The following is a 13,537-nucleotide window of genomic DNA, read 5'->3' on the forward strand; positions in this document are numbered from 1 at the left end:
ACGACAACTCCACGGCTCTCTTCGATTACCACAGACAGCAGAGCGTAGCGTCTGGGCTGACCTCAAACAGGTGCTGGTGTGACAGGTTGTTTCTTGGGTCAATCTCAAAGATGAGGACGTGGTTGACTCCGTTCTGTCTCCATCCGTAGGTGTTAATCCCCAGCAGGAAGAGGAACTGGATCAACAGGAAACCGCCACGATAGATCCTCACCAGAGGCCAAATGTTCTTGTCGCGGATGAAAACAGCACCTAAGAGAACCGGAGCGGAGATGAAAAGTGACACAGTTTGCTCGATAATGGAGTCCTCCAAACCTACTGGTCCCCCCGTGATAAAGATGTGCAAAAAGCCTCAAATAAATGGAATGGAAATAATGTTTTTGGCTTTTTACAGGAAAAAAGATCCAACTTATAATATGAGTACATTTATTTAAAAAGCTTGCATAAAAAATATTTTCAAAAACGTACAGGTACCACATAAGCAGCCATTAAAATTTCTATAAAATAAATGCACATCGATACTTTAAAGGAGACATATCATGCTTTTCATTGCCTTCCTTTTCGCATTTAAATCATCCAGTTGTGGTCTTTATAGTGGAACTGCAAAGCTTTGGTCTGAATTCCTCGTCATTGTGGCGCCACAGCCCCTCTTTTACCCCGGTTCTGAGGCGCGTCTGAGAGCAACTCGTTTTGGTGCTGTGTCTTTAAATCTAAAGGACGCAGTTTACTCCCCGCGCCCCTTCAGGCTACAGAGGATTCCACTCTATGACAGGGACGGTGAAATTAATTATATAGGTTAATACAGCCAACATCTGAGCATTTATCTACTTGCAGCTTTGGCATCCTTGAGCCTGGAGTACAAAATAAAAGAGAAATAAAAACAGCGGATTCGCAAAATTGGTTAGCCGGAGGTCCATGGCCTTGTTTAGTAACTTGCAGCTAATACTTTGATGCAATTGTTCAAACAAAATGTATTCAAGGGCTAAAAAAGTGGATTTTGCATATGTCCCCTTTAAAAGCATACCCTTCTTAAAATCAATCAGAGGGATTAAGAACTTTTAAAAAGTAACTCAAAACATTTTTTCTTTTTTTTTTTTTGTTGCTGGGGTATAAATATAACGTGACAGACCCATTTCTTTGATGCACTCTTCAAAGTCGGCAAGACAAGAAAACTGACTGTATGTATCGCTCAGGCAAGGCAGATGGGATCTTTAGACCCACAACTATCAACAGTCATCTATTATCTACAGCAATAACTTCAAAGTTTTAAACCATTTAAACTGTGATGACGGCCAAGCGTTGTGGAGGGCGTTTATGTATGATGAAAAAAAATTAATACTAAAAACTCCTGTTGTAGTTTTGCAATTTATCTCATGGACAAAAATAGAAAACCCTTAACAGCAACGTAGAAGAAAATGGTGAAAACCCATGATTTTAATTATCACTCACCAGTTAGAACAAAGGCGACACCCAGAATGATGAAGAAGCCACAGAAGAGACCGACTCTAAATGTGGTCCAGGCCATAGCAGGCTGCACCAGGCAGAGAAAAACACAGAAAATCATATTTAATCAGATACCTTAACAGGGCATCTATGCTTAAATTAACTCACAGATTCTGTTATTGCATATTTTGTGTTTTAAAGGGAAAAAAAAACACTTTGGCTGCTTTTATCTATTTTATATGTTCAATATATTATATACATACTTTTTATGTGTATGGAGGGAAAACAGTTTCTGACAGAAACGACAGTGAAGACTGAGACAGCAACAATAAATCAACAATGGGGTAAAAAGGTCCACAAGCATATGAAACTTACAATTTTATCTTTTCTGCTGAATAGCTGAGAAGCACTTATGAAATGTGTATAAAAAGCTTCTCTTTTAACTTCTCTTAAAAACAAACACAGCAAAGATTTGAGAAGCAAAGGTGATCAGTTGAACTGACCTGAGCTGCCCCCAGAGGAGGAACTCTCAACCTCTTCATGGCCCTCTGACGATCTCCTTCCTCCAGCTCTGTGGTGACCAGGGTCTAGGCACAGAGGTAAATTGTCAAGTATTACAAGGCCTGAATTAGGGCTGAACAATTAGTCACATTTGCAATATAATCGCAGTTTTAAAAAACTTAATTTCTAGATCACAGAGGTCTGCATTTTTTTGGTTATTTAACAATTAATGGATGAGACACGTCCTCTAGGTGTCTTTAGTATGTTTCAAGTGGGTTTGCCTCCACATGGAAGGGAAGAGAGTTGCAGCAGTGAGATAATCTAATTTTAATTTGTTTTAGAGTTCATATAATCAATACTTTTTTTTTTTACCAGAAACTTTCAGGAATCTCACCATAGCATTAAGTACTGGTCAAATTGTTTAATATATAGACTTTTGTGTTGGTTGATCTTTGCACTTTATGTTCAATAAGAATATATGTCCAAATCAATAAAAATATATTCTCTTCAAGAAAAATATTCTGATTAACAAAAAACAGCAAAATTTCTTGCTTTAAATACGCCTGGTTTACAAACCTTTTATCTACAGGCCATTTTTGTTCCTTGTGGTTAATGCAGAGAAAAGTCCAAATTAAATTGCAATTATGGTTGAAATATATCACAATTTAGATTGTTTGCAAAATCCCACAGCCCTAATCTGAAAGGTTTGTGGAGATGTGAGCGGTCACCTCTGTCTCAGTGATGAGCTGGGTGATCTTCTTGCAGGTGTAAAAAGGAGCCACCTCCACATGAGCCACGCGCCAGTCGGCTCCGCGACTCGTGTCCAGGATCTTGTCATGTTTTTTCAGGATCTTACGGAAACCAGTGAAGTTCAGGTTCTGAGGATGGCACAAGTCCAAGATGTTATTTAAATAAAAAAAAAAAAAAGAAAAAGTCCGGCACACCGGTACAGAACACATTCAGCGAAACAGAGCTGCACAGATCTGCTCGTGTAAATTCAAAGTGATGATAACGCTGTGTGCTGAGAACCTGGTAGTTCTGGAGCAGGATTAGGCTGAGGTAGAACTCGCTGAAGGCTAGCTTCAGGTCCTTGATGTTGTGGTGCTTGCAGCGCTCCTCCTGCGACAGGTGGAACATCGTCTTGCGCTTGCGGAGGCTGGGCGGAGCGCTGTTCTCTCGCTGGGCGTCCAGAGACGACTGCAGCTCATTTTGCAGCGTCGCAAACCGTCTCTGAGCTTCAGCAAGCTTTTCTACAGAGAGAATGATGAAAAAGTGCTGAAAAAAAAGACTTTTGGCTTCAGGTAAGTCGTAAGGTAAGGCATCTTCACAGATCAATATGGAAACATCAGAGGAAGTGATATATTCCAGCATGCAGAAAATAGATTATTTAGACGTCCCAGCAAGCATACATTACTGCATTGAGTCATTTTTGAAATACATTTCTCTCAACAGGAAGAAAAAGTAATAAACCAAAAATGTTTTTGCAACACTAGAAATTCTGAGTAATCAGAAACTGACCACTGAAGAGGAGACAACTCAGCTGTTCTGAATGTTGAGGAAATTGTTCTTCAAAGAGCCTCAAGAAGCTACAAGAGTTTGCTACTTAACAGTAGAAATGTTCCTCTTAAAACCTTCTTCCCTCCTGTTATTTCCAGGAAACACAAGCACACAGGCAGAGGTGGCATGTGAAAGCTGCTGGGTGAGTGAGGAACCACTATCTGGGTCAAGGATACATCCTCCGCTCCTTTGAGGATGTTTCCTCAAAGGAGCGGGTAGAGTTGCCAATGGTTGTGGGTAACCTTTCACAACCTTTTGTTTACTAGAGTTCTGGCCCAGTCCTCCAGACAAAAACGGTGAAACTGAGTCTTCTGGTGGTATGCTTTGTTTAACCTTTGGACCCATTTGTGCTCAAATTTTAACACCTTGGCTGATGTTGCAATATTTCCATTTAGTTTTTTTCCTCAATACACCACCATGTGAACCTGTCTCTGTCCCGATTGAAATGAGGGCTGGACATTCCTATGGTGTTTAAACTCGTTTGAACGGATGGCATTTTTGGAAATATTTGGAAATTTAAACCAGACTTGTGAAGGTGAGGTTCTCCTGAAATCTTGGAAGTTTTTTTTTTGCCGTTTGAGGTGTTGCTATAAAATACATCCACAGCTGTGGCCCTCAATTAACTCAAATGTTGCTAAACCTGTAAGAACTTAACAGGGCAAGGACACCATCATGTGGGTTCCCCAAAATTTTAAAGGGATAGTATCATTAGTTTATGTAAGAATTTGAACTTAGGGAAAGTAAAATTATTTATAAAATATATTTTACTTCCCTAGACTAAAAATACTTTGGTATATTTTGGTAATCCCAGATGACCTAAGACATGAAATCTGACTTTCTCTCAGATAAGGATTTATCTTTGCATAAAGTGTATGTACAGTACGTATCTGGTTTCAGCTGTATATCTGCAGCAGCATATATTATTTTGTGATTCATGCAGTCAGGCTGACAGTCTGGGAAATCAAGGCTACAGCGGCTTCCTACCCACCTTTAAATTAATAAAGTCACAGCGCTGACGCTGAGGCCTCGCTGGTGACTTTCACGCCTCGTTTGCCTGAACTCACCCTGACACCACCACCGCACTACCTCCCTCGCAGGAATGCCACGGCTCTTTATTGACGTCTAAATTTTCGGTAATCCCTCCGCTTGAACTGTGCAGTCTGTAATAACAATTCCTAGACAACAACAGAAGAGGCTTTGGGAAGCCAGTAAACCCAGTGCCCTCTGAAAGCTGGTTTAGATTAAACCTGAAGTCTGGAGCGAAGGAGAAAAAAAGGGGACATTTATCTGTATGGCTAACGAACCTTAGACAGCCGCTGGTGTTTTATTTTACAACTAAAGTAGAGTCAGTGAAGGTTTTCGTTCGACCACAGCTTGGAGACACAGTTGTTATGCTAAAAAAAAAAACACCTGCAAATGCAGCAAAACCATGCTCTTCTTCCTGGAGGGTGTTTAATGCACAATAATAAACCTGCAGTCCAACAGTCAGGACTTCAGCGCAATGCAGTAGAATGGCTTCAAGAGGTCAAGGACCCCTTTCAGTGGGAGAAACAGACAGAGTGATGTGGAGGCAGCGCACATTTATCTCCATCGCTCCACGGTCCAATCAACCCTGCCTCCCTGTTTGAATAACTACACACACACACACCCACACACACAAAACAAAGGACAGCAGCAATCTGGATATTTACTACATGCTTTCGAGTGATAGGGGTGATTGATTGGACCACTCGTGGATAAAAACTGTCTTTCCAGATGGAAGTGGAGCGGGGAGCGGGGAAATGTGTCCGGGCTGAGTGGAGTCTGTTGCAATGGCGCTTCTGGAGTCTGCAGGTATAAATATCCATCACGGAGGGCAGCCGTGATCCAATAACGCATTCTGCTGCCCTCACCACCCGCTGCAGGTTCTTCCCGTTAGTCCGGGAGCGGCTGCAGAACCACACAGCGCAGCGACACACCAGGAGGCTCCTCTTTCACTGACCTGTAGAGGTTTGTGAGGGAGGAGAACACGCTTTGCCTGTCTGAGGAAACTCTTTGTTGGGGTTTTCCCCCCCACCTGGTATGAGATTAGCGTGTTCCAGGTGAGATTCAACGAGTGTTTTGTGCACAGAGCTTGCAATGAAAATGCTGTCATATAGATATGGTAACAGAAAGAAAAAGAACCATCCTGTTTCTAATGCAGAGGTGTCAAACTAATTTCTATATGGGGCCACTTTGGCATCATGAAGTCATTAAAAGGGCCACTTGCATGTGTAGAGATGATACTTTTCATTTCATAATTTCATTCCAGTTCACACGGTTGTATAAAAAATGCACAGTAACATAAAAGTAGCACTCTTTGGCCCAGTTTATACAGTTTATCTGCAAAAAAAAGTTGATATTAGGGTAGGTTACACTTACAGAAGGCACAGTTTTAGCCACTTTATTCACTATAAAAGGATATATGCCTTTTTTTTTTTGGCTCTCGAGGGCCGGATAATTTACCTTGAAGGGCCAGATTTGGCCCACGGGCCTTGAGTTTGACACCTGTGTTCTAATGGATCGATGTTGTGTGTGCAGGGGCTGAATATTTATCCACCTCAGATGTCCTGCTGGCTGAAAACACAGTGATAATCTCTGTATTACTGATGTAGTATGACTCCACTGCTGTTACAACAGCTTGAATAGTCCTTTTCTGCTTATCCTTTTGAAAATATATTCAACATTGCTCTGCTCCTGCTAAGATTGAACAAGCATATTTCTTTACGGAAAGCAAAGGATCTCCGTTTTAATCATCCAGAGTAGATAATGGACCTAAATAACAAAACATTCTTTAATGCGAGTCCTCTTAAGCCACATCAGTTCCTAGGTTACTGATAATTGGATTACTCCACTTTGTTAGAAAGGAAAAACCTCCATTACTTCTGTGACTAAACATCCTTCTAAGGACGAGCTTAAAGGCTTCTACCCAGTTTGCCGGCTTTGCCATCAATCAGCCCGTAATGTCCCATCATTACGATCTGGAACGATCTTCCCTGTTAACCTTGTCTCTCTGTCGACCCACCTCAGTTTTGCAGATGGCCTCAAGCGGAGGCCCCACCTCTCTTTACTGCAGACACATTTCCATGAACTGAAGTTCAAGAAGCAACGTACTGGTACCAGAATATATTATGGAGAACATCTCAGGTTACACAGCACACACAGTCTCCCTCGCTTCTTGAAATACACGCGAGGGTCTCTGGCTCCCATAAGCAGGACTGCTGCTGGCTGGTTCAGTCTAACAACCCAGACTAGACCCAGGGTTTTCTAACACTAAAATAACTTTCTTTTTTTTTTTTTACCTGCAAGATAATGTAACTGGTTACAAAACCTTTGTGCAAAATAATAATAATATTGGGCCTTCTGATACATCTTTTCCCTCCTATACACATTTGTTTCCCTTAAAAGAACAAGAGCTTTTAATTACTATTTAGATTACATTTTATTTATTTGTTTGACAGCTTTGATTCTGCAACTGAATATCACCACTTAAACTGTTCGAGTGAGAAAGCAAGTTGTTACTAAACTTTTAATTATCCTATTTACAGCCTGGTTGTTTTAATGTCAATGTATATATAATTCTTAAAGCTCTTTATTAAAAAACAAACAACATAAACAACCACATTAGATGAGTTTCTGTTATAAACACAAAGAGATATGCAATAAAAAAGGCACAAAAAAAGCCTAAAAAGTAGCAAAGCTGTTCCAGAGTTAAGATACAAAAAAGGTAAAAGCTTATAGTGCACATATACACCGCCTGGCCAAAAGAAAGTCGCCACCTGGATTTAGCTAATCAAATAGGTACGAGCCTCCCATTGGATAATCACTGCATGGGTGGTCATCTTTTAGCTGGCAACAAGTTATTTAAGCCAAGCTGATGCAATGAGTAGCTTCTCATTTCTTAAACAACCATGTTGAAAGACATATTCTGTGGTCACAGAAAAGATGTCAGTCTGTTTCTGAAGGGTCAAATCATTGGTAGGCAGCATCAATCAGAGAAAACATCTAAGGAGATTTCAGAAACTACTAAAATTGGGTTAAGTACTGTCCAACGCATTATTAAAAACTTGATGACAGTGGGAAACGATTGTTTTGCAGGAAGAAATGGGGTAAAAAAAAATCCTGAATGATCGTGACCGGCGCGTTTGGTGAAATCAAATCAAAGAAAAACAGTAGAACTTAGGTATGTTTAATAGTGAATTTAAGAGCATTTCCACACACACAATGTGAGGGGAACTCAAGGCATTGGGACTGAACAGTTGTGTAGCCTTAAGAAAACCACTAATCAATTAGGCTAACTGCAAAAAAGCCTACAGTTTGCTAGGGAGCATAAATATTGGACTCTGGAGCAATGGAAGAAGGTTGTATGGTCTGTTGAGTCCAGATCTGCCCTGTTCCAGAGTGATGGCCACATCAGAATAAGAAGAGAGGCAGGTGAAGTGATTCACCCATCATACCTAGTTCTACTGTACAAGCCTGTGGGGACAGTGCTATGATCTGGGGTTGCTGCAGCTGCTCAGGTCTAGGTTCAGCAACACTATGGGCCCAAAGAATGAGGTCAGCTGACTACCTGAATATACTGAATGACCAGGTTATTCCATCAATGGATCTTTTCTTCGCTGATGGCACGGACATATTTCAAGATGACAATGGCAGGATTCATCGGGCTCGAATTGTAAAAGAGTGGTTCAGGAAGCATAATACACCATTTTCACACGTGCATTGGCCACCACAGAGTCCAGACCTTAACCCAATTGAGAATCTTTGGGATGTGCTGGAGAAGGTTTGGTGAAAAATAAATGCAACAGTGATGGAAACAAATATTGTGACGTTGCAGAAACTTATCGAAAAAATGCCACACAAATGTGTGACGTAATCAAACCTAATGGCGGTTCAATGAAATATTGCAGTGTAATTTAGTGTGCTATTTTGTACATATGAAACATTTCTGTAGCATTATAGCATCATGACCCCCCTGGGATCTCTAGCCCTCCCTGTTAGGGGCCAGCCCCTAATGTGGTGAATCGCCACTCTAGATGACGTCTCATGATTTTGTGCTCATTCTATTTCTTTTATCACAGCCATGAATTAATTATGTACACTTTAGAAGTAAAATGTACTTAGGACTTTCATAAGGGTTAGACAAAGAAAGAAAAATATATTTAAAGCTTATAATAGCAAAATTAAACCAAAGACAAATAAAACAGTTTTCAGGCTGGCTTCTGAATGACAGGAAAGTAGCCTTTAAGTAGCATTTGCAACACCATTGTTTAACGTTAAAGTTGCTTTCAAAGGGGCTGATTTTGGCTAAATTTAAAAACATAATAGGCCAACTTTAATTATGTTTATATGAAACTGGATCAACAGGGAGGTATTGGCGCAATAATAAATCTAATGTCAATATGAATCAAAAACACTTTTATTTCTAGTACAAAGTTAAACATAAACCTTGATGCCAGAGCCACAATAATAACTAATTACACTTATCAGATCAGAAGTTGCATGTATCAGCAGCACATAAAATTATATTACTTTAGCTGAATAGCTGCAAGCTCCTCTATAAAAGCAGAAGCTCGGGAAGTTTACCAGTGTTGAGCAGCCAGGAGCTGAACTTGAATTGATTATTTTAGACAGATGGACAAGGTTAAGCAAGGTTACCTTTGTTTAAAAGATAAGACGGGGACTCATTCTGTTCTCTGACTCTTTTTAAATGTAAACACTGACTTTGAAAAGCTTCTGATAACACATTTCTTTCCTACATAAGTACATCTTCATATGAGTAATCATGAATGTATGGTTGTTAATGGCAATTTTATGAAAGAAAGCAAACAAAACCATTGACGTTTATAGTAATTAATCTGTTGCCAGTTCAATTTAGACTTGATCAAATTCACAGGCTAAAAAACATACTCATCTGATTTACTGTATAATCTGTTCAGGAGCCAAAGAATGTCTGGAGTAAAATAATACCTGAATAGAACGTGTTGATTTTCAGAAGCTCCTTCTCGCAGGTCTGGAAAAACCTCTCCTCAAACTTAGCGTAGTATCTCTTCACCGTGTCTTCATCTGTGACTGGAAGGCAAAGGAAGAAAAAGAAGCAAACAGAAGGTAAATAACATTTTCCCTGAAGAAACGAGTACATGCGAGAGGATATAAAATATCATTGCCCAGCTACAGTTCTCATAAAACCCAGAACATACTCACATAGAGGAGTTACGTATATAAGCTTAGTTTATATTAAAGCCGAATGACACTGAAGGGTGAAACCATGTCACCACGTTTTGGAGAGAATTGTGATGCTAAGTACTCATCTAACATCTTGACGTTAGACACTTTATTGCCCAAAGTATTCACCGACACCTCCAAATCATTGGATTCAGGTTTTCCTGCCATCACCCCACTCATATAAAATCCAGCATTTGGTCATCCAGACTGATTCAATAAACATCTGGGCCGCTCTAAGGAGGTCAGTGAATTCCTGTGTTACTGTGATAGGTTGCCATTCATGCAATAAGTCCAGTCATGACATTCACCTCGTTCTAAATATTCCACAGTCAACGCTTAGCGGCATTATACCAAAGTGGAAATGATTAGGAACCACAGTAACTAAGTCACAAAGTGGTAAACCAAGTAAAATCACAGAGCTGGTTCAGCAGATGCTGACCCGCATAGTGCGCAGAAGTCGCCAACTATCGAGGAAAGCGTAATTATATTTGTGAAATATGTAATGAACTAAGTTTCTGTACAAACAGCACACAGACCTTTTACCTAATGGTGGTATGAAATGCTCACACGTCATGTCAAGATGATTATGTGCTTCCTTTGGTCCATGGGAATGACTGTTAAGGTTAATTTTACAACATATCTGTAAAACTGCTGGATAAAACCTGACACTTAGTGCCAGACTTGTTGTCTTGGGTGTTTGTCAGAATGCTTCATGGCATCAATAATGATTTTTCAAGGTGTAAACAACTGTTAAAACTTCTCAATATAAAACCATGTTTGGATTTCCTTCTTTGAGAGACCAAGAAAGTTCTGATGGGTTGTGTAAACTGTAAATGAATGGCGTATGCAAATAAACAGTCTCTTAGATGAGCTGCACCTATTGTGAAGTTATGTTCAGCGAGTCGTTTTAATATACTTACAGAAAGAGATTTTCAGTGTGTGCATTTCTTCCCTCGGATCGATAAAATGGTGCCGAGACCCAGGAGAGGCATTAAGTTCAGACATGAAGACTTCAGGTGGCTTTTAGATTACCTCAAGAAGTATGTAGAGCGCTTTATGAAATACATTTCCATGGCCAAGCAGTATCCAATGCTTACATCACCGATTACAATCCAAAATGTTTCCACAGGTGTAAATGTCTCAATCCAATCCAATCTGTGTTGGTCTTTTTCACGAGTTGTAATCATCCCATTAATTTGGGTTAAAGCAAATCTTTTGGACTATTTTATGCTCCCAACTTTGTGGGGACGAAATTGGGACGGCCCCTCTTTCAACATGATTGTGCATCTGTGCACAAAGCAAGGTCCAAAAAACTTGGGAATGAAAGAGTTTAGTGTGGAAGGACTTCACCGTCTTGACCTCAACTCAACAGAGCACTTTTGAGATGAATTACAGACGAGACTTTGAGCCAGGTCTTCTCATCCAACAGCAGTGTCTGACCATGCAAATGCCCTTTTAGAATAATAGCCAGACATTCTTACAAACACAATTCAACACCTTCTGGAAAGTCTTCCCAGAAGAGTTGAAACTGCAAAGTCCTCACCATCGTTTTGAGCACTTTGGATTAAGAATGGGATGTCCATCATGTTTACATGTGAGTAAAGGCAGACTAGCTAGCATTGTTACCTTCAATATTCATGCTTCAGAGTATTCCTACTGCAATACAACAGCTGTTACTGCATCTGTCCATTTTTTCATGTCATCTGGACTCATACATCTGGTAAAGCATGAAAGTGCTGAGCAACTTGAACGTGCGATAACATCTTTTGCTGACGAGGTATTCCTTAATGATTAGGTGACCTAAACAGCTAATCCTGTAACTCTGCATATTCCTTTAAGAGATCAGGAAACCTCAGGCAAACAGACTTTCATTCAAAGTCTGAATTAGATCAAAAGCTTCTTCCTGGCTCTCATTTGTCTGACTAAACCCTCCTTGTCTTTTTCCGGACACGCCAATTCAATCAGTATTGATGCTCTGTCTCAAACAATCCTCTGCCTCATTCACAACAGGCTACCCAACACCTGACAGAGTTCAACATGCAGCCAATGGAAAGTCATTGTAAAAGAGCGCATTCACACACACATGTTTGGTACAAATAAACACCTCTGGTGGTCTGATAAGCTCCCTTCAAATCACCAATTACTTCATCTTAAATACAGCATGGACTAATGAACAGTACTTACAAACCAATGCAATACCAAACTATGAGGTGATTAATTTGAGGTGTTTTAGTAGCATATTCTATTCAAAATTAGAATTTTTACTCAAAACATAAAAAGGCGAGTGGCTTTTGAGCAACCCAATAGCAAAATATCAATGCAACATATCACACAATGTAATCCTAAACTGCACAACAATGCCCAGATAATAGCAAAATCTGAATTATCCAAAGTCTAGCGCAAAGATTTAGATGCCTCGCATACTGCTGTTATCTACAGAGCTGGTTTTGAAAAGGAATTCTGCGTTTTATTAAATTGAATTTCAGTAAAAAACACTCAAAAGGTCTTACATTGTTAAAGATCTAATTTTTCCAGTTCAAACATGCAGTTTAAAATTATTCTAACATGTGCAGCACTACAAACAGACATCATGATGTGAGAGACATCAAAATGTTGTCACAAGACGCTGAAATATATGTCACATCTCATATTCCCAAACTGAAATATAAGGGACTCATTTAGATTTCTTTTAAAGGGTGGCTTCCAAAGAAGAGGGAGGAAATATCTTCACTTATTTCAAAATTGGTCAGATTGAAGCATGAAATAAGGCAATTTTTTTATATAAAGAAACACATTGAGTATAAAAACAAAAATATGGGGAATAGCAAAAAAACAAAAAACTACTAAAACAATTGTTATATATGGTAAAAAAAGAAGAGAAACAGCAATATTATTTCAAGAATGGTCAAAGAAAACACTACTGAATAGCAAAAGCAGTAGTAAAAAGGAGGGAAGACCTCACAAATATGAAAAAACCTATTGATTAAATATCAAATTATTAATTTAATATTTTATTTTTCTTTACATTTCTGTTTACATATGTGTGTAGACATGTCTACACAGGTTCAGTCATTAAACCCCAGGGAGCTCAGACGCCTCAGGACCTGCTATGAGCCACGCTCATGCCCCGTTTACACATCATTGATACATTGAAAACAGGATTGTTGTTCCGTTTCTGTTAACACATCTACATGACAACGTTTTAATTATGATCTTTGTGCACAAACCCAGGTAGAAAATTTAAAATGGCATAATTAGCCTGACACGCCACTAGTAGACGGTATGTTCCTTGAAACTCAACACCGCTAAGTCATCCCACGCAAATGCAAGGGCGTCCCCAAACAGGCAGATTCAGTTTTTCCTGTGTACACGACAACTGAGACCAGGATGTTTTCAAAACATTACACTACAGAACCTGTATTCAAATTCTGGCATTTTCAGAGAAAACACGCTCCATGGTGGTGCACACAAACAGTAGAGACCCAACTAATCTTTTGCGTTTTCAACCAAAAATGGTTGTGTAAACAGGACCTTGTCAGGCGGCTTCAGGTGGTTGGATGAATGACTGCATGCAGGGAACCACATTTATACTTCTAAACGATTGACCAGTAAACATTAGCTGCTTGGGGAAAGTGATCGAGCACCTGGCTGGCTGGTGCACCCTGACACAATGACTGATGGGCTAATACACCGCTTGGGTCAGACCTGCAGGCAACAAGCAAACGGCTCGGTAATTCAAAGTAAAAGGTTATACGGCTAATGGAAACAACAGTGAAGCATGAAGTGAACAAGAAGT

General features: G+C 39.8%; 1 protein-coding gene across 1 annotated transcript in view; it reads right to left on the minus strand.

The window, feature by feature from the left end:
- xpr1a (xenotropic and polytropic retrovirus receptor 1a) overlaps window positions 1-13,537 on the minus strand; it is an 82,882-nt gene that overhangs the window by 21,816 nt on the left and 47,529 nt on the right. Inside the window, exons 3-8 of the mRNA XM_036141211.1 lie at window positions 9,487-9,588; window positions 2,971-3,191; window positions 2,670-2,819; window positions 1,944-2,027; window positions 1,447-1,528; window positions 62-249 (exon numbers count right to left, since the gene is read on the minus strand). Of these exons, the coding sequence (XP_035997104.1) occupies window positions 62-249; window positions 1,447-1,528; window positions 1,944-2,027; window positions 2,670-2,819; window positions 2,971-3,191; window positions 9,487-9,588 (827 nt within the window). The remainder of the gene's footprint in view (window positions 1-61; window positions 250-1,446; window positions 1,529-1,943; window positions 2,028-2,669; window positions 2,820-2,970; window positions 3,192-9,486; window positions 9,589-13,537) is intronic.

The sequence above is a fragment of the Fundulus heteroclitus genome, chromosome 9 (assembly GCF_011125445.2).
Source record: "Fundulus heteroclitus isolate FHET01 chromosome 9, MU-UCD_Fhet_4.1, whole genome shotgun sequence".
NCBI lineage: Eukaryota > Metazoa > Chordata > Actinopteri > Cyprinodontiformes > Fundulidae > Fundulus > Fundulus heteroclitus.